We start from the raw sequence: 24,814 nt of genomic DNA, 5'->3' as shown, positions 1-24,814 counted from the left end.
GTACACATGAAAATAATTGCAAAGCTAACTATAGTGGCAGTAGTGGAGGAATGGAAGTGGCTGGTGTTGCCAGTATATTCCAGCGTTCTGAGGCGTGTGATAAAGTGCGATATGTTAATTACCTTGGTGACGGTGATTCTAAAAGTTTCAAACATGTTCAAGGACTGAAGCCCTATGGTGATGACGTTGTAGTGCAGAAATTTGAGTGTATTGGACACATACAGAAGCGAATGGGAACAAGACTTCGGCGACTGAAAGCTTCGTACAAAAAACAAAAACTCAGTGATGGTAAAGGGTTGGATGGGAAGGGAAGGTTAACTGACAGTGTAATTGACAAAATACAGAACTATTATGGAATGGCTATTAGGCAAAATACACAAAGTGTCGACGAAATGAAGAAGGCTGTTTGGGCTCTTTTTTTTCATACTTCTTCAACTGATGAAAATCCCCAACATAGCTTGTGTCCCAAAGAAGAAGACAGTTGGTGTAAATATAACAAAGGATTGCTAACTGGTGAAGTGTACACTCATAAGCATAGTCTGCCTCATGCAATAATGGAGGTGATAAAACCTATTTTCAGAGACTTAGCAGCACCTGAACTGTTGAAAAAGTGTTTCACGGAAAAACTCAAAACCCCAATGAAAGTGTAAATAGTGTTATATGGTCGAGAATCCCCAAGACTGTATTTGTTGGAATAGAAACACTTCACTTTGGTGTGTATGATGCTGTTGCGACTTTCAATGATGACAACATTGTAAGGTGCAAGGTATTTAGAAATATGGGAATGAAGATAGGTTCTAACATGGTACGAGCAATGCTTGCTTTAGACAAGGAACGCCTTCGGGCTGCAGACAGGGCTGTAAAGAGTCTAGAAATACAAGCAAGAGTAAACAGGAGGAGGAACAAGAGGAAGCTGGAGGAGGAGTTTGCAGAGGATGAAGATAATCCATCCTATGGACCTGGAATGCACTAAAAAGTTAATCCAATCTTTGTCGCTCGATTCCCAAAACTTTTATTTTCTCATACTAATTACATGTTTTCTAAGGATCTTCCAAACATATTTGTTTCAAACTTTCAGTAAATGTTACACAGTACCTTCTGCATAATTTAACACAGCCTTTTTCCAAAAAACTGTATATTTTTGAATATATAAATAAAAAATTGCAAAAAAATGTTGTGAATTTTCATTACAATTGAAAAAAAATCATCTTTAATAACTGAACTAAAATTTTGTAAAATCCCTGTGTTAAGTTGTAGCCCATATTCCAATAAATAATCTGTAAAAAGTTCAACTTCCTACCTCACATACTTTGTGAGGAAAGATGTAATTTATAAGCGTTATTTTAACATTGCAAGTATAGGGCGTTCCGGAGCCCCTTAATTTGTTACATAATGTACATGTGCTACTTCAATGGCACAGTGCATGGACACACACTCCTATCCACACCCCTCTGCACACAATGCTTGGCAGCAACGCTGTGCGTGCCAACACTCTGTGCAGGGGACAGCTTTGGGATGGGGTGTAGTTTGGGGGAGGGGGCAGTTTGGAATAGGGCACATCATAAGCTACACTTGCCCAATAAGCAAGACACATGAGGGCAACTGACTTTATTGCACATACAATAGCTTACTAACTCACTATCAGTCATTATAACAAAACTACTGACATGCGAATAGTCACGTGTGATAACTAGTTATTCATAATTAGAATCAGTCAATGCATTCATAATTAGAATCAGTCAATGCATAAAAATACTTTGATGTAGAGATACGATATGAAACGATCCCATAGGCTCAGTTGTTTGTTTTCTTCTCATGCTCGATACACACTTGGAACAGGAAGAAATCCTAACATGTGGTAGCATACTAAGCACCTTCTGCCGTGCAGTTCACAATAGTTTGCCATAGATGCAGGTTTGTTCTGCCTTCCGTTTATGCTACAAAATTCACTTGAATTATATATTCTTAAAAATACAACAGCCATACTATAAATATGAGAAGTTTTGTGCTGTTGTTGTGGCTGTTTATATGGCATGCCTACCAGAAGTTTACATCACTCTCCACAGAAACTAGTGCTATGAAGGCAACTGAAATGTGATAGTGACACCACTCTTGGTTCTCAATGGAGAGAGGAGAAAACTTCCAGGTGGCATAAATCTTTCAAATGTATGGAAGAACAAAATTTCCATACTCAATGTATTTCTATTCTTTTATTTCTTGTAAGATCTATAAAAGTGTTACATCATGTAGAGAATAAAATCTTCTGAAGACACTAATCATGTCCCAACTGCACAATGAAATTGATGATTTTAACATTTTGGCTTTGATACCAGAAAACAAATAACAGAAGCATGCCTGCACTGCAGTAGGAAGCTACAGGGTTAAACTGTGGGAGATACTGTGACTATCTCTTTAATCTATATTACAGCATGGCTAACCCAGACACAGTCATCCAATCCCAGTAGCAGATTATCTATCAACAGCTTCCAAGACCAACACAAACTTCATTTTCAATGCTTCATGCAATTATTGACTGAATTAAAATGCTGACTGAATCTACTCATTAAGAGATACAATCTTATGTTACAAAGGTTTAACACAGTAAGACAATTGTTAATACAGTCAGAAACTGTGTATATGTTTTGAGGTAGCATAACTCATGGGACACAAAAATACCCAGACAATATTCATCCAGAATTTGAGAATAAGAGCATTTAGTGACTTCCAGAAAACTTTACACATAATTTCAAACCTTTATGAAATATTTTTCTCATTGACTTGCCCCCCCTCCCCCTTTCCCCCCTGCCTCCTCCCCACACAAAACAATGAAAGGAGAAATGTTTACCGTTTACAACATTTCTGTTGTTCATTCAGTAAAACATCAGCATCATGCATGACATTTTAATTTATTACTTCTTTAGAAATAACTATTCACAACATGTTTTGCAGACAGTATCTACATAAACCACTGAATGTACTTGTAGACTTATATCTTTGTATGACATATAGTTCAAGAGGTATGACATCATAAAAATTGAGATGCACTGAAAAACTAACTATTGCTTACAATGGAGCACAAATTGCCCAAACTATACTGATCTCGTATTTGACAATGAGAGCACTTAGCTACTTGGTATTTTGGCAACTTTTATGAGTGGCATAATGCTTGTATCACATTTATTGTCTATCTAAAACTTTTTTTTATAATTAAGTAGATTTTATCATTAAAATATTTAGCAAATACTGTTATAGACGTACTTTGCTCTCGAACAAATATTTTATATGCCATTGGTGCTGCTGCTTCAAATTTGTTTCAAGAACTTCCATAGTTGTTGATAACATCCACTTCTCATGATCTCTGGTACTGATTCTCTTCTCTATCTGCAAAATTGAAAACACTCTATGCAACCTGATACTGCCAAAGGACTGTAATTAAGGAATGTGAATGTAGAAAGGAGTTTCTTTCTTCATTCGAAATGTTCCCTATTCAAGTACCAACTGTTGGGTAAGAAATTGCTAATTTACAGCATTGCCGTTTTTTAACTATTGAACATAAATATGTTTTTCTTTTTCATAGTTGTGATGCCACTCTGAACAGTAATCAAAACTCTAAAAATTACTTCACAGTAAGGAAAGAACTGAGTTCCGCAAGTGCTTCACCCAGGCTTTTTCAGAGCAGACTAGAAGTTGCACACACAGGTCTATGATCTCAAATATGGACATACAGTGGTTGCAAGCTTGTGAAGTAGAGGGTAATTTAGAGTGAGAACAATCCTTACAGAAATCTATGAAATTTATTGTGTTAAAATGGCATCATTAACATGAAAAGAGAAAATATCCACTATCATCACAGTATGGTGAGTGGCTTTGCTTGCAATCAAGCAACGACAGATTTAAAATCTACAGCTTGTGCTACATATCACTGTCTGCCTATCTCATTTTATCACGACACTTGTGCTTGCCAAGCTGCCTCCTGAACACATATGATACAGATGTGTTGCCCATAACAGCACTCCTCTTGTAAACTTAGTATGTACTGGTTCACTATGCACTTTCATTGCAGCAATTCTTCATTGTAAGTAATTTTGCATTAAAAATTAAAAATCAAAAAACTTGGATTCACATATTTTCCCTCCCAATCATTCTCAAATGATTGCAGGGGAACTAATCGGTAAAACATTTTGAGTCTTCTCAATCTTACAGTCTCACATCACATCACAGTTTGATGATGTGTGGCTGTCTATTCATCAGTGGTCATATTTATTATGATTTAGAAGTTTAGTAATTCACTGCCCATCATCTGATAAATTAGCAGTGAATTTTGAGTGTGAAGTGTGATAACTAATGTAAGGGAAAGAGAAACTGGCAGTCTGAAATTGTCTTTTTTTGACATTCATCCCCCTAAATTTACGAAGTGTGTTATATAAATACTTATGTATAAGTGTATTATTGTAACCCTAAATACATATGCCTAGAAATGACTTTCAGCTGTATAACTTGACTTGTCCAATGTCTTATGCATAAGCTGTTTGTAGACAACAGGACCAATTAAAATACAATACAATGCAATACAACATTTCTTAGCAGTCTTTAAAAATCAGCTGCAGTCATCCGCAAGAGATTTTTGAATCCTATTCTGTCCTTACTTAAAGTGTCAAGATCAAGCCCCTGAGAGAAATTAATGAATCCCTTTCCATCCACCATTTTTACAATTCAAGAGCATTGTGTGCATGCCTGTTTCCTTCTTTGAGATCATGAATACAGTAATGTTTATGAGTAATGTTGCTACTTTTCAGCTGCTGCACTTTATGTTATATATTGCTGCATACGCAACAGCAATGTATTGAAATAACTTTTACATACCTTTCTTGCCTGTTGAGATTTGTCTTATGTATAATTTCAAAGTGTCCAAACAATTAACATTTACATATGTTAAGGCATATACATAATAAGTGTGCCATGTCGAACGTATTCAGCCAATTGTACATCAAAAGAAGTAGAGCATTCATACGCAGTCAGTTTGGACAGGACTGCACTGTGACATGCAGAGCTGCATCGCACGTAGTGGTTTCAGTTGTAGCGCATGCAGGGCCACAGCTTGAGTAAGTCAAGATTGCAAGTGCCGTATTTATTGTGCTGTACTCTCATTTAAACAGAGAGGTAAAATCTATTGTAGGTGGGTAACATGAAAAGTAAAATGTAGGACAATGTGCAGTGTAAACAGTCTTTCCAGGGAACTGCTTGCTTGCAAAAAGAGACGGTCCAAAAATGTTTATCAAAGACTCTGAAGATTTGTTGTATCTGAACCATGAATACTGAACACAGCCAACACCACTCACAAATTATTTCCAATCTTTTTTTTAATTTCATTTTTTTATGGGACAATTATTATACTAAGCTTCGAATAATGTTTGCTTTTGTCTATAATGTTCTTTATGTTCTTTAGATTCTTTGCATTTTGACTACATACTTAATGAGAACACATTGTCATAATATGAATACAGGCAGCCACAGCGTCACAGCAGCTGCAACAAAAAGCTGCTTATGAATTATGAGTGACCTTGTGAATTGTCACGCTGTATTTGGGCACTGTGATATATTCACTTGCTGCTTGTTGTTTCCTATTTTGAGTAGTATTTGAGATACTGATGAAATACTGTCCCACAGTCTCCAGATTCAAGATGCAATGTCAGGTACTCAAGGCTCAATGTTGACATCCATGTTAAACTTATGTTCAATACAGTATAGCAATACTGTGTTGATGATTTTGAATTAGATCAATGCACATCTCAATAAATGGCTCAAGCACCATGTAAATACATATATAATCCAGACTACTGAAGGTGCTTTATAATAAATTGAGGCAATATGTGCATGTCAAGATATAAATTGCATTAATTCAGTTTCAAACAGACATAAACCCAAACTTAATCAATATAGTAAACATCAGTTGCATTATGTTACTGATTAATAATGTTATAATTTTTCTACACTTTTTTTAAATGCATTATAGTAAGTTTCTGGCTCTTAAGTACTTGAACTTTAAACACTTTTTCCTTCTTTTAGGAGCCATGCCACCTGAGGGTGTAGGGGGTGACCTAATACTAGCCTGAGTATGTTGCATGCAGTAAATTGCTACCACTAGAGAATATGAAACACAGCAAATTAAAAGACACTTTTGAAAGCATTCATGTAAAGTTCACTGGAAAATACACTGAATTCTTCAAATGCAAATAAGCTGCACTCATACATTCATGCGTGCATTCAACAGGCTACATTTTCCAGTCAACTGAAGCTGGTCTTGTAGCTTCATATCAAATCACTCTTCAAGTCACTGAAACCAAGACATCTCATAAAATAGGAGAGGATCCATCAGTCTTTCATTACTAAACATGGTGAAGCTAGTTCTAAGAGCAACATGTGTAAAAGATGAGTAAGATAGCGCATCTCAGCCAACAACCAACAACAAAATTAGAAGTCACATTGGGGACATGTGTTCAAAAATTTTGGACATGGTACTCAACGAAGTAAGATCAAGACTTTTTGCTACTAGATTTGTAACTAAACAATTCTCCATCTGAAAATGATGGTGTGAACCACTGAATTGGATAGTGGAAAAATAAATAAATGACAGGTGCATAAAACTGTATATTTATAGATGAATCGACCAACGTTGCATCTTGTTTCCAGCTGCCTGTCTATTTTTGAAAACAAAAAATGATGACCTGAAACAATAATAAGTGTTCTTGCAATCGCTGGACACTACCATATGTGCTGATGATGTTATCTGATCAGTGAAGAATAAGAATATTGTTTGGGGGGGGGGGGGGGGGGGGATGCACTGATTGAAGTTTGAAGTTAGTAGGTGTATGTACAGGCAGAGCACCTCCCATTTTAGGGTTCGCTCTGGATTCCACACACTGGTGAAAGGACTTGCTCCAAATGCAACATTCAGCCATTGCATTATATGCCATTATGCTTTGGCAAGGAAAACACTTGCACCTGATTTGTTAAATGTACCTACTCATGTAGTGACAATGAGGCAAGGTGTTGCATAGAGTGCTCAAGCTTCAACAAGAAACCACTTTGTTTCTGGAAATGGTAACGAACGGAAATGAGAAGACTTATATGCCAAAATAATACATAATATATTTATTTCCGAAGTGCTATGCCTTGTGATTTTATTTGTAGAAGCACACTTCACAATGACTTGCTACGAAATAAGGCATAATTTTCACAGTACAAGAGAAAGTTGCCAGTTTTCTTTGCAGATTGGAGCTTTACCAACACAGGCTGAAATTCAAGAAGTTTCCATGTTCCCAGAACTGAAAGGAAATTCAAGAAATTTAAATGTTCCCAGAACTGAAAGTGATGCTCTATGCCAGCAGTGAAAAATACTCTTTCATACATGAAGTAAATCAATAATAAATTACAGCAGTTCAAAAGAGAAACGCTTTTTGCATACTACACATGAAGTCTTTTTTATTCATCTTGTTCACCCAGATGTGTTTTGCATTAGTTACAAAGAAATATGTAGTGGGTGTCCCAAAATACTACATGATTCTTTTCATTCACACATAACAGGTTATTGTTTGCACTTATAGGATACAGATTTAAAACAGTTCATTGAGGTTTTTTGTAATAAAATGGAGAAGTACTTACAAATCAGCATATAATTCATTATTTTTAAGACAGTTCAGCATCCAATTCATTATTTTTAACCCAGGCAGCTTCCTCTCATGTGGCAAACTGGTTGTCAGTTTGCACTTTTCTTTTTGGTCACTGCTTTCAAGGTATAGCAATTTAACTGCCGTTTTTTGTGTGTTTAGTGGCATTTCGTTCTATAAGTGTTGCCAAATTTCACATGTTTCACTTTCAACTGTTTTTTTTTTTTTTTTTTTTTTTTGTGAATGTATGTGTGCAGAGGTAAGTTCTGTTATCGTTGTTGTTGTTGCTTGTGTGTGTCAGTGGATTTTCGTTATTTTTTTTACATACATTTATATTCTTGTGAGAGGAATGGGATTTTAGATCATTTATTGGGATTACCATCTATTACATGATCAATCAGTTAAACAGTCAGTAGTTAGTCATATTCACTTGGTCATTTAGTAGTGATCTTCCTTTCAGCCTTTGCTTTGTATATGTCATAATTTTCTTGTATGGTTAGGAAGTGTCTTTCATTATTTATTCTATTTTTTTCTTATAAGGTTAGGAGGTGTCTTTCATTATTTATTCTATTTTGTCATAAATGTTCTGCAAAAGTTGAGGGCTTGTCCCATATTTCCATATGTTCTTTGCACCAGGTGTTGAATGTTCTGCTGGTTTGTCTTACATATCTTCCATCACGTGTTGCATTGTAGGTTGGTATATTCCTGCTTTCTGGTAGATGTCTAGTATATTCTTTTGGACTGAACTGTCTGTTTTGAATGCCTTGTCTTATGAAAATGTTTTGTTTTTTTTATGTGTGAATTTGTACTTGCAGGTCATTGTGTACCATCTAGAATCTTATTTCTCATTTTCAGGTATTCTTTGTGTTGCTGTTGTTCTGTTGCTGGGTGTGCTTGTTTGTGTGGTGTTTTGTTGTTCTGCTGTTTATGGCTGAGTATGTGTCATGTTTATTGACTGTACTTGTTGTTCAATTTTTTTGTTTAACTTTGTGATTAGATTGCTTTTGGACCCACCATTTGTCCCTATTTGTGCGACAATGTCTAGTTTGTTGTCTAGTTCTTTCTGTGAGTTTTCTGTGCTGAGTGGTATTGCATTGAGTCTATGAAGCATGTCGCTGACTACTGACTGTTTCTGACTGTAGGTGATTTGAAATCTGATATATGACAGTGTCTGTTGTTGTAGGTTTACTGTAAATCTCAAAATTATGCTGTTTGTTTCTTTTTTATGGTTATATCTAAGAATTTTATTTGGTTTTCATGTTCTTTCACCATTGTGAACCTTATATTTTTGTTTATTGTGTTTATATCTGTTTGAAACTGATCAATTTTTGCTGGAGATTCAACAGTTAAACAATGGATATCATCCATGTATCTGATCCAATAAAGTATGTTGAAAAACTTAGTCATAATTATAGAATAATAAATTTTGTCACTACTTTCCTAAAACGGAGAATCAACTAGTAAATGCCTGGCTTTTAAAACTGTTTTCAGTGTATGAAGAAATGTTTGCAGAAAGTGAAGTTCCAGCCAAAGCAGAATTTCTGGGACTGTCTGCAGATAACACACTGAAAACACATTACTTTAAAACAGTATAACCAACATTTTGAAGAAAGATTGGAGATGAGTTTACATTATTATAAGAAAAATCATTAAGAATATTGATCCCATTCTCCACAACTTATAGGTGTGAAACTAGATTTGCAACTGATGGAAAATGAAAGTAAATAACTGACTGAACTCGGAACACAATTTACAATGTGCACTGGCTGAGACCAAACTGAATATAAAAAAAGGTTCATAGAAATAACCAGTACCGCCCATCTCATTGATTTAATAATTTCTGGTCTCACAAGGAGAAGGCCTTCGACACGTCCAACCAATTCGGCTCAAATTTGGCAGGTCACCTTTGTACAACCTGAAACAAAGGACTATATGATATTTTGGCTCTACACCCTCCCGTTTTTGATAAAATCACCCCTAAAGGTTATGACGGGCAATCGAACCAAAATTTGCGAGATCAATAGATCATCAATAGGTACGGGGTCCACAAATGCACACATCTCCAGAAACCGAGGAAAGAAAACTTTTGCAACTGCCACTTCTGTATTCACATGGTAAACGCTTTTTGGGGAGAATGCCGAGAGTGCAACGGCAGAGGTAATTAGCTGAGACGCGGAGGACTCGTGTTCGAATCTGGAGGAAACTGTACGGTTTTCATTTTTTTAAATTGTAGTTTTCGTATCAGAATTCTTAGGGGTAGGAGGGTTAATAAGGTATGCAACTCAACATGGAATAATAATAGTAATAAGGTAGGAAAACTAATTTCCTAAACACTGTGAATTACTAAAGAATTAAACTTTTATGCCTTGTTGCTGATAGCGCAACATCCAAGGTAACTGGTTGCAAAGCGATGAACCTGTGTTCCAATCTCAAGGATCCTAGTGTATGTTATTCTTCTCATTCATATTTTTCCATATCTCAATTGATAGGGATAGGAGGGTTAATAAGGTAAGTAAATTGATAAGGAATGATAAAAAGGTAGGCACATACATTTCTCAAACCTACTGGGATGGTAAACAACTAAAATGTTACTCCTGTTCACTTTACAATGGCTCTTCCAGTCACTGTTACGTACCCTCACTTTTTTTCGAACAACTAGATGGATGGTACTTGTCATATAAACATCCGAAACAAATATACTCACGGCACCAAGAACATGTAATGAATGTAATATTTTGAAAGCTACACTCTCCCTTCTGAAGAGTTGGTGGAAAACAAACTTGGTTTACATTTTAAACTATGTCTTTTTCCGGAATTAATTTTGATGCATACCATGCATACAATATCATTGCCTGAAAAATCGGTGCTGAAAGTTGGTTATGAATTATGTTGTGATTAGTTATTGCATCCACGAGGTTGTGCAATTGCCACTGGGTTTTCAAAAGCACACTGCAATTCTGAAGCCTGGAAATAAAGTTTTTAACCTGGCGATAGAAATACACATCACACGGCTGACACACAGGTGTGCAGTTACTTTTAGTGTGCACATCGGTTGACCCTTGTCATCTATAAACATGGTGTCATACGTTAGAGAGTTAGTTTGTCTGCCCCAGGAGTCCAATATTAGACCATACTTGTCATCAACAACGTATGCTTGTTAAGCATTCTCAAGAAATGTTCTGTAAATCGCATTTGTCAATTTCCGGGATTTGGAAAAAGTAATGTAAAAATTTTTCAACGAGTTGCTTAAGCGACTGACCTCTTCTATAACCCGAGGATCAAATGTAACATTCGTTTTTTGTAAACACAGTAAAACCTTAGGCAACACTTTTCCAGAGCCTGTGGTAGCCTATTGTGCCTTGTACGAATGTGTTAGTTTTTTTTACTACCAACTGTGACAAGGGTTCATTTTTCTCCCTTATGCAATTACATGCGTCGAATGTTCACCCAATACTCACATTCTGTTTGATCGGTGTTGATCACATAATAACAATTAAATCCGGTAACAAGCAATGCCGTTTGCGTGCTGAAAAGAGCCTCCACTTTCTGTGTATCTTCTGTATTTTCTACCTCCTCACGGGAGATGTATTTAGTAATGTGCTGTTGACGAATTTTATATTCTGATTTGAAATTCCTTGCCCAAGATAATGATGCAGCAAATTTAAAATCCTTGTTGGTCGTATTTTGGAGCACTGCACCTGCAGCCCCCTCCTGGAGTATTCTCGTCGTTACATTCTCGTTATGACGACAGAATTCAACAAATTGTTCATATCTACACTTATTTATCGCCTGGTATTTGTCGTATCTTGCCCTCCTTTAATGATATCATTTTCCCACAGTTTTAGGTCCTTCTTCCTATTCAGGGCTGTTGCTGCTCCATTCTTTTGCAGTGTTTGTAGGTCGCAATTTGGACAATTCCTGGCTGGCGCTATCGCCTCTACTTTTACTTCAAGGGGTATAGCGCCATAGTTCAATCATTTAGTAACCAGTTCGTAATACTCATCGGGAACAGATGAAGCACAGACTGTTTGCAATGTGGACATTCCCAAAGTGTTATGACCATTTTGCAATTCACTAGTCGTGATATCTTCCACTGAATCATCTTCTGCTTCGCCTTCATGGTACAGTTATTCAGTATCAACAAAAGTAATTTTGTTCGTCAGCTCCAAAAATTGCTCGACGATAGCCACTTCTATCACTCTGGAACGCTAAGAAACAGAACTGCCTTCTTCCAGTAGCGCATTGATAATACATCTGTCTTGCAAAACTTTTACAAATCAAAACACAGCATCGGTAACTTCCTGCTTGCCGTCGTCTGAGACAGGCTCCCAACTATGTATTTCAGTGCTGGTAGAAACGTATATATCCTCCATTATTCAGATTAAGCAACTGAAAGATATGAGACAACAAACAATAACTAGTTACTATGGCATAAACAGAGAAGCTAATTACTACAAACTACATACTGTACAAGTCATATGTTATTTATGTAAGATCACTGTATTCTTTCAAATAACATATTTTATTCGGTGGATTAACAATGAAAAATCATTACATATATCCTTGAGGTTCCTGGCAGCCTAATGACAGAAAACAACTCTTTGACTTCCATAAGGTTCGTGCTGAACACCCTCACTCTTCGAGATTCACAACTATGATATGACTAGCAGGCGACTGGGACAACATAACTCTCCCCGCGTGCATTCTGTCCCGTGCCTTGCAGTAAACCACGTCACGTGGGTGGCTATCTGTGGTCCCTCGTGAGAAACTCACAGCACTCTTAGTCAGTTTACATGTGACAAGGCTTAAAAGAGTAATTCTTTACTAATCCACGTCGCTTGGGAAATTAGTTTGCCTATCTTATTACTATAATTATTCCGTGTTGAGTTGTGTACCTTATTAACACTCCTATCCCTGTGAATTCTGATACAAAAAACTACAATTTAAAAAAATGAAAGCTATACAGTTTCCTCGAGATTTGGACACAGGTTCTCCGCTTCCCAGCCAGTTACCTCGACCATTGCACTATTGGTGCTCTCGCTGAAAAGTGTTTACCATGTGGGTACGTAAGCAGCAGCTGTAAAAGTTTCTTTCCTCGATTTCTGGAAAAGTATGTGTTTGCGGACCCCATACCTGATGATAAAAAATGCTTTGTTTACAATTATCTATCGGTCCCACCAATTTTGGGTTTATTGCTCATCATAACCTTTAGGGGTGATTTTCACAAAAATGGGCAGGGGTACACAAGTGATCTGCCAAATTTGAACTGAATCGGTTGGCCATGTCTGAGGCCTTCACCTTGTCAGCCAGTGCACATTGTAAATTGTGTTCAAAGTTCAATCAGTTCTTTAATATAGCACCTACAAAACATGTTCCATTTGTTGAACATTGATGAAATGTTTGTAATTTTCTGTAACTTTAAAAATAGGATAAACAATATTTTTCTCCACTCTAAATTTTAGTTACATGCCAAACCTTGTAGGGGTATTGTTTTCTAGATGTCTTCGTTTGGGGATAATTGTTTCATAAAAGTTGGGAACCACAGCCACAAAGTATAGTAATGGAATTAAGAGATCAAATTATGTGCATTTTTCCTTGTGATTTTATTTTTGTTTTGGGTTGTTATTTAAAAAAGACTTCTGTCAAATAAAATAACATTGAGACAAGTTTCTGTCCTGACTGGACCACCAAACAAAGAAATTAGAGTCACTTTTAAATAGCTCATGGAATGAAGCAAATGCTGAAAAATTTGATTTATATAGGGGGCACAAGTGTTGCATCTAATTCTTCCACCTCACATATTACCTGAAAAAATTTAAGAACACTCTTTCCACACAAAGTCAGGTTTTTTAAAAGGAACATTTATGTTTTTTCTACAGAAATGAAAACTAGAAGTATAATTAATTATGGTATACTTGGTTTTAATGTTATAAGCCTCATACATTCTAAAATATTAGCCTTTAAAGGATGACAATAGTGCCACAGTTTCTACTCTAATGGGCAGGGCAAGGGATGCCTGCACTGTCCTGCAGCCTGGTGAAACAGACCACTAACAGTAGACACACTCTACCTACACTGTTCAATCTACTAGTGTATTCTGTTTGGACCTGCTGTACTCCCATCATGGTCAAACAGGAAAACACAATGTGATGCACATACATTTTGGATGGCAGTTTCCCTGTTTTGGTGAAATTTGTGGTCATCTCATCTATATGCCAGTCTCCAGTAATGAGGAAAAACTAGATATGATGTTTATTTATGGTGAATGTCACAGAAATGCAACCACTATTGTACCAATGTACAGTGAATGCTACTGACATCAACAGACTCCTTCACATCATACAATTTCCAATACCTGTACAAATCTCACAGAAAAAGGCAGCTAGGCATCCAGAAACTGTCAACGTACAAACACAACAGCTAACAACAATAAAAAAATTGCTGTTTTGGTTGCTGTAGTGCACAGTCCTGAGGTGAGACTATGACGGATTGCACACGGTTCTGAGATAAGTCATAGTAATGTGTGGATAATTTTACACAGCCATTCATTTCATCCATGTTGTATCTCACTCCAGCAGGAACTGTGTGAGAATGACTTTGTATCCCACATTGAATTCTGTCATTTTGCACTTCACTGGTTGCAAGGTTATCCTGACTTCCTACATCATATGGTGTTTATGGATGAAGCTTCATTCACAAATCATGCTCATGTGAATCTGTGGAACACACACTACCAACCCATGCAAAATCCCTACTTGCTCTGCGTGGCAACTCTTTAACGACAGTGGGGTGTCAATGTTTGGTACAGCACAACTGGTACATGTATTGTAGGCCCCCATTTTTATCAGGGAACATTAACCTGAAAGCAATATGCATAGTTTCTGCAAGACACTCTACCTCTTCTCATGGAGGTCGTGGGATTGGAAACACATCTATCAATGTGGTTCCAGCTTGAAGGATGCCCCACACACTACACAAGTGTTCCCAGGGAAGTTGTGGATACAATGTTTCCAAACTGGTGGATTGGACAGGAATGTCCTGTGAACTGGCCAGCCTGATCTGCCAACTTGATGCCATTAGACTACTTTCTCTTGGGTGTAGTTGAAAGAAAGTGTGTACCATGAACCCCCAACGACAGCAGAGGGTACACAAAAATGTATTACCACTGTGTGCGGAAACACTACAATCTCTGTAACGCTCACTTCTACATTGTCTCCACAGGTGCACTGATACAAATGGTGGGCACTTTGAACATCTGTTGAGGTGAAATAGGTTTATCGGACATGATGTTACTAGTTATTTGTAAGTGAATTCTCCATGCTGGATGTCATGTACAACGTTGAAATTTCTGGGGGCTATATGTTATTAATAATTGTGTTTATGGCACTAGAACCATGTCTTATCGCTAAGTTGTACCTCCAGTTTTCATTTCTGCAGAAAGGGCATAGTTGTTCTGTTTAATAAAAAACTTAACTTTGTGTTGAAAGTGGTGTTTATTGACCTTTATGGATTATGTATTCCGGCACAGTGTTTAAGCCCATGATGTAGTGGCATCCCTGGCCAACTGCATTATTCACATTGTTCCATTTCGGTAATATATGAAGTCGCAAAGTCAGGTGTAATACTCTGTATATTGGTTAGCAATACTGGCACTGTAACATAGTGCTGATACAGTAATGCATTTCTCTGTGGCTCCTGGATTCCGTCAGTGATCATATTTCTTCTAGTGTAATGTTTGAATCATTCATATTAACCATTCATACCCAGACACAATATAAAATTTTACTCATATCACAACGGAAATCAGTTTTAACACAGGAAGTCAATACACAAAAGAGATCCATATTGTAAATTTCATGTATCCCACAGCACTGAATGCCAAAGCCCCAAACAAAAGTGAAATGCAGATTTTAATGCAAATGCACACAATATCTGCAAGTTTTTACTTTTTATTGGGAAGCAGGAAGTGTAAATATGTCACAGTGTTAATAATATAAGGTGATAAAAATTCCAGGAAGATTACATAAATAAGAAAAATAACCTGTTTAATTTTTTCTGAGATGATTTCTTCTCTTGCTTCTGCTTCTTTTATTTTTCTGTCCAGAGTAGCTGTATCATCATTGTGGGCTGCTAACTCAATACTCAACCTTTCCTCCTCCTTTTGCAGATCCTCATACATATCTTGCTTTTCCCTCACTATTTTCGTCCACAGGTCTATTTTGTCTGCATCAATATAAACATTTTATCTTACATGATATTTGGAAATTGCAAGTGATAAAATTGCACTTCTTTTTGAACACAATATTTTAAATAGAAACCTTTCCTTGTTGACATTCCACTGCACACAGTCAGCATCCACATCAAATCCCTTATCTACATATGTAAGCAAGTTGTACATATAAAATAACTAACCTATATATATCACAAACATGTATAGATTTATTTGAATGCATGGTATCTGTTCCTTCAAAAGAACAGACACCACGCATACCCCGCACCTGTGAAACACTGTATGTAAACTGAAGGGGGATGACTGCTGTCAGCTGCAGCGGGACATTACATACAGCATTTCACAGCTGCTGGATCTGCGTGGTGTCTGTTCTTTCAAAGGAACAGATACCAAGCATTCAAATAATTCATAAGCCTGATTGGGCAATGGATCCACTTTCTTCAATGCAAATGCACAAATATGTCCGACCTCCTGTGGGAATCTCTAAGTAGTGGGCAGGAGTGTAAAAGACAAGGACTGTGGATAAATGGAATTTAGTGAGAGTGCAGATTGATCTTAAAGCATACCAAGGTAGTCCATGTAGTTGCAATAACACTCGTGTCCCATATGGCGCTTTGGTTACCGCATCTGCCTAGTAAGCAAGAGATCCCAGGTTCGAATCCCGGCCCGGTACACGTTTTTGTTCATTGCCACTGATTCTGCTTAATGTCCCGCTGCAGCTGATAGCAATCACCCCCGTCAATTTAAACAGGTAGATTTTCATGATATGTACCATATTTCTATGTCTGTAACAGATTCATACAACTAATGCAATATTTGGAAATCCTGGGTGGAATGCTGGGTTTGTATAAAGAGTAATGAGCACAAATTTGAAAAAAAAAATTATTGAAGACATCACCTCAAACAATTTAAGGTTTTTGAAACAGGAAATATAGGTGTTGACATGCTTCTGTGAACAAATTTTCCAGCTTGGAAGGTGCCCTGGAAGACCTTTTACAGAAATTATTTCAATGCCACTTTGATTTCTCTTACCATGCCTGGGCATTGAACTTTGAAGGTTCTCTTGATTTGAGGGAAACTGAAAAAACTCTGCTGGGCCACTTCAGTAATGCAGGGGGCCTAGGGAAATGTTGCAATGCCATTCCAAGGCAGGTAGTCAATGGCCTGTGGTTTATTGCATTACCATGATGTAGTTTCTAATTAACAGCAGTAACTGCCTTCACTCAGTTCCCCCATTTCTTCAACATCTTCAGCACTTTTGTGTAGAAAGTGTGAATGGAGGTTTATCCCTCAGAAAGAAAGTGGTGTTCAACCACATCCCGTGTGCATAAGAAGACAATAAGCATGGCTTTGGCCTTTGACCTGCCCTTTCCTGGAGAGGGGATACTGGTGTGCACCATTCAGCACTTTGCCGATTTCGTTGCTATCACACTGCCCAAACACTCATTGTCATTCTGAACATGCTGCAAAATATCTTTGCAATCAAGTTTTGCCTTCTGAAACAAACCTGGCACAATTTTTTCTTGTCTGCAGTTACAGTTACTGATGTTCAGCAATCATTCAACACTTAACCAGAACAACTGAACATTCTCCTCACTTGTGGATGGGCGTACTGCACAATGTTTGTATTCCAAATTCCCTCACTCTCTCTGAACCACTTGTCTCATCTCAAAACAACAGCTTTTGATAGGCTTTCACTTCTGAATAGTTGCTGGATCACGGCCAATGTCTCCATAGCCAATTTTCCAAATTCTATGTCGAATTTGGTGACGTAGTGCTGTTCATTAAAACATTGCTATTCTTAAGCTTCAAGCAAATCCTGTATAAACAATGAGATGAGTACAGTAAATATAATCACTCAACATACAATAGATGCATTCAGTACTAAGTAGGCACACAAACAAGCTGCCATTTGGCTGATCGGCTTACATTCTTGTGTTCTTGTTCAATGCACATAAACACAAAAAATATATGGGATAAGAGGGGAGGAGTCAGTAAGAGGCGTATGCAGAAATAAGAAGAGTGTGCTTGCTGCAGTTTGGGGTAGTAGTATGTTGCACATGGCAAAATAAGGGATACTCCAATAGCTGCCGATTGTTACACACATAAAAGTCTCTCATGTACAGTCTTCCAAGCCAAGTGCAGTACCTCTACAATGATTTATAAGCCTCCTTCCATTATTCTCAAAGCCATCAGTGATACCTAAAATGACTGGGAGTGAAACAGGTATTCCAGAAACAGGTAATCCTGTGGAGAAAAAAGGTGTATAAATCCTCAGAATGATATTATAAAGACAAAACAAGGTTACCTGCCACCTAAAGACAAAGAAGTGACTGAGAGAACAGGAAATACCATGACCACAATGGGAAATCAAGGAGGAAGAGTAATTCTCATGGACACCTGAATTCACTGAACTATAGGCCGATTAAAATTACTTGCTAATTGACATCTGTTACTTGTCACTACAGTGTTGTCACATCAGCTGCCACTTGGTTAAAGGCAACACGCAAACATGGCTGGCCACTTCACAACTGGTGATGTGTTGTTACATATAATGCTGAGCAATGTTGGAGACAGATGCTGTCAGGTGTGGCAGGGATGCCAGATTCTCTGCTTACAGCTGATTTTAAGTGAGCAATGTCTGAACCGAGGCAGACAATGCATTTTGTAGCCCTGAATTTACCCTTATATTCTAATCTAACCACAACCTCATGATATGCAATGGATCAGAGAAAACAGTGATCAACAACCTGCAGCAGAACTATTAATCACACTCATTCTGTTCACAGTGATTGAAATGGGCCTCTATGATCAAACTCAAGACAGAAAAATTTCTGTTTCAGCACTGAAAGCAAATTTAATTTCTTGTTTTTCCTGATTACCTGAAACTGTCCTCACAATGGTTACATGAGCTGATATGACACCAGCTAAGAAACAATTCTGGTTGACACTCCATTACAGGCTACACAGGTAGGTTCCAAATGAAGAAAGAACAATACGAAGAAAAAATAAGGGCAAATAAAAAAAGGAATATGATTATAAAGTGACAACACAAAGAGTTTAAAAAATCACATTTAAACCAATTAATCGAATAAAATAATAATCAAAATCGTAATACGAAGAAAAAAAAGAGCAAATAAAAAAAAAGGCAAAGTGATTATGAAATGATATGCCAAAGAAAAAAAATCACATTTAAAACAACTGAATCAGTAGTTTAAGGAAGGGAATAAGCACCAAAATTCAATCCCCCCCCTCCTACCAATCAAACGTATGTCAAATTATGCGTTCATATGGTGAGCTATAAAAAGGAAATAAAAACATTCATATGCTGGCTTAATTTGACTTGGAAATATTTGTTAGTCTGAAGAAGGGAACATATCACAGTTTCCAGTTTGTCCACCCTCAATGCTCATTACAGGTGAATGAACAATAGTTATTGATAAGAGCCACTACTGTAGACATTTTCAACGAGTGTTAGTTTGGCATTTCTAATGTGATGTCATGTTTTTTTGTTGTTGTAAATATTATTGCTTGAATGTCTGCATCCACCTCTGAAAGTGGTATTGTCCCTAACAGACTAAAAAGAAGGAACTGTTGTACAATGTAAATACGTTAGGATTAAAGGAGAACATGCGCTGAAAAGCAGAAGCATTGAGTTGTCGATAGGCACACACAAAAGGAAGAAAACTTGCTAGTTTTAGGTTTTTATGATTTGACAAACTAGAGAAAAAGAAAATACACACACACACGCACACGCACGCACACGCACACACACACACACACACACACACACACACACACAGGCACATGCCTATGCCCATACTAGGTGCTAGTTAGTCTGGCAGTCCTGATGTTCTTTTGTGGCAAGTGGGCTAGTTGTACTGGGGGTAGTGTCAGATGGGATGGATGGAGGGAGAGGGAGGTGGGAGACAGGGAGGGGGATTGGGTTGGGCAGCTAGTGGCTTGGATGGAGACGACCAGTTTGTTGGCTACGAATACATAAGGGTGTGGAGGCAGGTGCATGGGCTGGCATTTCTTTCATAGCTGATGCGAATCAACAGATGCTGAGGGTGCTGTTGGGAAGCAACCGATGCTGAGGGTGACATGGGGATGTGAACTGGAAGGGGGGCTGACAGTATGGAGGAAGGGGAAGCTGTTGGGTGGAGAAAGCAGAGGAAGGGGTTACTTGAGACTGAGGTCAGGATGACTGCAGGAGCCTCAATCACAGGTAACTCACAGTCACTGCCACCCTCCACCCAAAAGTTTCTACTTCCTCCATCCTGTCGTCCACACCCAATTCATGTCTCCACATCACATTCAGCATGTGCTGCTTCCCACTGGCTGCTACGTTTGTGCCAGAACACATACCTGCCAACCCCCCCGCCCCTGTGGCATTCTTAGCCAGCAAACCATCCGCCTCCCTCCCTTCGACCCAAATCCTGCCTCCTCCTCCCTCCACCCACCCCATCTGACACAATCACCACCATAACCATTTCATCTGCTGGAAAGGAGCATGGCACTATCAGTCTAGTCACTAGCATGTAAGGCATAGGCATGTGTGTACTCTAGCTCACCAAAGGATAAAATCTGAAAGCTATTAACCCTTTAACTGCTCTGAACGTGTTAAAAGCGTGTGCCTTTGTACCTGTCCCTGTGTGCTCTGAACGTGTTTACACACACCACCAGTCCTTTTACTTGGTACTCTGAACGTGGCAACGCATACACAGGGACAGGTACAAAGGTGAGCATGTTAACACGTCTAGAGCTGTTAAAAGGGTTAAGTTTTCTTCCTTTTGTGTGCACTTATCGACAAACTCAATGCTTCTGCTTTTTGGTGAGTGATCTTTCATTCTCGTTTATATAAAAAAAGAAGAATGGTGTTCGTTACCCATAAACATGTAGCTTTGTGATGTGTAATAGGACAGGCGCAACAGTACCATCTATGACAAATAATAGTGGTGTTTGCTCTTGTAAACATAAACGTACTGAGAGGTTAAGTGCATATGAGAAGAAACTTTGCTACAAAACTTTGTTTGACGTATATTTTAAAAAGGAGTGGCACACTTTTTTAATGGTGCTGATTTACTGAAAATCACCTTTAGGGAAGTGATCTCGAGTAGCACCACTCAAACGAGACAGTATTTTTGTTTATCATGTAAAGAATGCATTTAGCGTAAATAATAAAGCAAACTTTCAATTAATGTCGTTCATTACTGCAAACCAGTTTGCTGTGGGTAAAAGAGGCAACCATGGACATCACAGTAATGCAATACAGAATAACATTAGAAATTTTACTGGTGTAAACACATTAACGAATTACCTGTTAATGACACACACTACTACAATCAGAATATAAAGGATTTGAGTGCTGAACATAACATTAAAATCACGCATGACCTCTTTTGTAATAAAACATCCACACCTTTCAAAAGAAGTAAAATATGACTCTTAAAGAAAGTACCTACAGGAAAATTATGATCAGTGATTTGGACGTCCTCAAACCAATTTCTGTATTGCTTGTGAAGAAATAACAGAAAATATAAATGCAAAACCTTTCTTTACCAAGGTGTATTACATGGACAAGAAAAAAGAAATTTCCCAGAGTTCTCCCAATTAAAAATACACTTTTTTCTGGGGGGAAATGACATTATTTCAGTGTTAAGTGACAACATGCTTCCCTTCAAAGCTGTAAAACTTACCAGTCCTTCAAATGGTAAAGGATTTATCCAGTGATGCAGAATTTCCCAGCACTTTAGGAAATGAAACGAAATGGACACATGGCATTGTTACCTGGGTGCCGGGGAACTTCAGCTGCCAGGTGCAAGTCTTATTTCAGGTGGCGCCACATTGGGTGACTTGTGCTTCGGTGATGAGATGATGATAACAACAACACAACACACAGTCCACAGGCGGAGAAAATGTCCAACCTAGCCAGTAATTGAACCCAGGCCCACTGCATGGTAGATAAGCATGTTAGTACTAAGCTAAGCTGGTGGACTCTAGGAAATGAAACCAAGCAGAAAAGGATGTATTGTGGAAAAATCTTTGATCTTGCCAGCAATGACAGCAGATATACAGAGCACACAACACATTATGTACTGGTTGTCACCCAATAGTAACATCACTATTAAGTAGTGAGAACACGCAGATAGGAAAAGTTTGTGGTTTAAATTAATATGCATACAACATACAGTGAGACCCCGCTTTTATTTTCCTGTATTTAACATTTTCCTTCTTTTTATGTTGACTTTTGTCAGTCCCAACAGAAGCCCTATTCCCTCAGTACAATGCTTTCTTGTCATTAAAGATTTCATATTACATTTCCCACATTTTAAGTTTCCTTTGATGTTATCACAACCTCCAACACTGGTTTTTATACAGATTTCGGCAAAATGTTTATTGAATTCTTGCTCAAAGCCAGCCTTGAAGCAAAGCAGGAAATGCAGACTATACGCAAAGTTATTGATCATGTAACACAGCGTTAGCACAGTAAGCAAGATTTTCATTGTGAGTGATTTGGATCACAGCTTCTTGTATTATACAGGGTGAATGAAAAAGAATCATCTGATTTGGCACATCTATATTTCTGAAACTAATAAACATATATGTATTTTTGAGGAATGGGAAACTCAAAAAGTCCTTTTTTTCATACCTTTTCATAGGTGTCCAATATGCCCCCCTCGTGATGCACAGAATATGAAAATACGGAGTTCAAATGGTTCCCACACTGCAGTGAGCATGTCTTGAGTTACAGCTTCTACAGCTGCTGTTACGCAATTTCTCAGTTCATGCATTGTTGGTGTTAACAGAGACATATATACAAGTTTTTTTATAAACCCCGGCAAGAAATAATACACACAGTCAGTTCCGGACACCGTGGATGCCAGTAATGTAAGGCTGAATCATTTAATCAGCTGCAACCGATGCCTTGTTCAGTAATCCTCAGATCTAAAAATTCCTGCAGTTCCTGATTACAGTGTGATGGTTTCCCATCCGGTTGGTAAACGAAGTCATTCAAATCAGTCTCCAACTGTGAGAAGAGAAAGTTCCCAAGCATACTGAGATAAGTGCTTCCTGTAACAGTGTTCTTGGCAAAGAACAATGGACCATAAACCTTTCCTGTGAAACTGCACAGAACACATTAAATTTTGGAGAGTCCCTCTCATGTTGTACAACTTCATGGGGTTGTTCCGTATCCCATATACTCACATTATGATGGTTTATGGTTTGTTTACCTTTCCTTTTAAATGGAATGTTGCCTCGTCACTAAACTCTAACCATGGAAGAAAACTGTCATCCTCCATCTTGCCAAGAACGAAATTACATAAGTCCACACATTGTTGTTTGTCACCTTCACAAAGAGCTTGCAGTAGCTGAATTTTAAATGGTTTCATGTGTAAACATCAATGCAACACACACCAGATGGACATCAGGAGCATGTTGAGCTGTTGAACTGCATGGCGAACAGGTGTCTGTGGGCTCCTTGTGAAACTATGGCAGATCCGTTCAATGTCTGTGTCAGACACTCAGAGACAGCCAGATGATTTGCCTTTACACAAACAACGAATTTCTCGGAATTGTTCTTGCCATCGTCTAATGCTCTGCACTGTAGGAGCTCTTCCTTCCTTTCCTTCCCTCCCGACTACTTGGATGTCCCCATCTGCCTTCCCACTCTCACACACTGCACCCTCAAACTTAATTAACTCCTCATTTGCAGATGTTACCACTCCAGCATACTCTGCAACTCCGTTGTTGCTGTCTACAAAAGCAGAAACACCACCTACACATATTCCGTCACCAACCACACCAGTACCAACAACATATGTCGTCGCTGTGGCCACATCTGTATCAGCTTAAACCCCACCAGCTTCAGGTTAAAAAAAAAGGAAAAGTCATAAAAATCTGTTCCACTCCACAAGCAATATCTTCCAACACCCCATCCTCAAATGATTTCTGCTACCTACCTAGTACAGATATTCCACGTATCTATGATATCCAATTACTGCCCCACCAGCCTCGCACACCAGAACCTATGGAATCTGCTCCCAGCTCAACCCATATCCTATTGCGTCCCGATACCAGATTCTTCAATCCTAAAACACTTTCCCTAGAAATAAAAAAAGTATCTTCTGAAACTCAACATATCACAACTCATACCTTGCAAAGATTCCGTTAATCATCAAATGCCGTGATCCTGATTTTGGTCCACATGGCTCCCTCCTGCCACTCAGCCTACAATGACTAAGATAAACCCAGCACCCCCCCCCCCCCCCTGTTAACTTTCACTTTCATTGGTGTGATAGTGTGTGGACCCCAATATTACAGAGGCGGAGGCTAAACATGAGAATTCCAATACTGACTCCAAAATCTGAAAAGTCCCAAGATCACAGAGGGGGAAGTTGAACAGGAGCTAAATTCCAATCCTGACTCAAAAATCTGAAAAGCCCTTTGAATTAATCACCATTCTGATCCTACATTCCTCATTTGCATCTTTTCCAAAGATCCCTCAACCACAGATCACCTCCTTCAGAATGGAGCCTTATCTATTACCACAAACACAAAGTACAGCCTTCCTGCTCCCAAGCCTGAGCCTACCATTGCCACAGATGCCTCATCTACAATGATTGTTTAACTTCGTACTGCAAACATCCTCCTACCTGCCTCCCACTGCAAAGCGATCCACCTGTACCAACACTGTCCCAACCTCCAGTTGCCACCAACCTGCAACATTTGCAACCAATCCCATCTCAATTACTCCTATAAGTGTACAGCCAAATGCTCTCCAACCAAAACTGACCATCCCACTCCACCCTACTGACATACACTCCACTCAAACAACTCCCAATGTCCTATTCCCATTGCTGAAGACATCATTCACTTCATCACCACTGTCCTTCAAAACATGCACCCATTTGAG

At 38.3% G+C, this 24,814-nt stretch overlaps 1 protein-coding gene across 1 annotated transcript in view; it reads right to left on the bottom strand.

Moving 5' to 3' along the window:
• Nucleotides 1-24,814, bottom strand: part of LOC126259679 (structural maintenance of chromosomes protein 1A-like) — a 214,612-nt gene that overhangs the window by 96,777 nt on the left and 93,021 nt on the right. The window contains exons 5-6 of the mRNA XM_049956637.1: nt 15,709-15,890; nt 3,259-3,381 (exon numbers count right to left, since the gene is read on the bottom strand). Coding sequence (XP_049812594.1) covers nt 3,259-3,381; nt 15,709-15,890 — 305 coding nt within the window. The remainder of the gene's footprint in view (nt 1-3,258; nt 3,382-15,708; nt 15,891-24,814) is intronic.

The sequence above is a fragment of the Schistocerca nitens genome, chromosome 5, assembly GCF_023898315.1.
Source record: "Schistocerca nitens isolate TAMUIC-IGC-003100 chromosome 5, iqSchNite1.1, whole genome shotgun sequence".
Taxonomy (NCBI): domain Eukaryota; kingdom Metazoa; phylum Arthropoda; class Insecta; order Orthoptera; family Acrididae; genus Schistocerca; species Schistocerca nitens.
The sequence above is the reverse complement of the archived record's forward strand: the minus strand, read 5'-3'. Positions and strand labels throughout refer to the sequence as shown.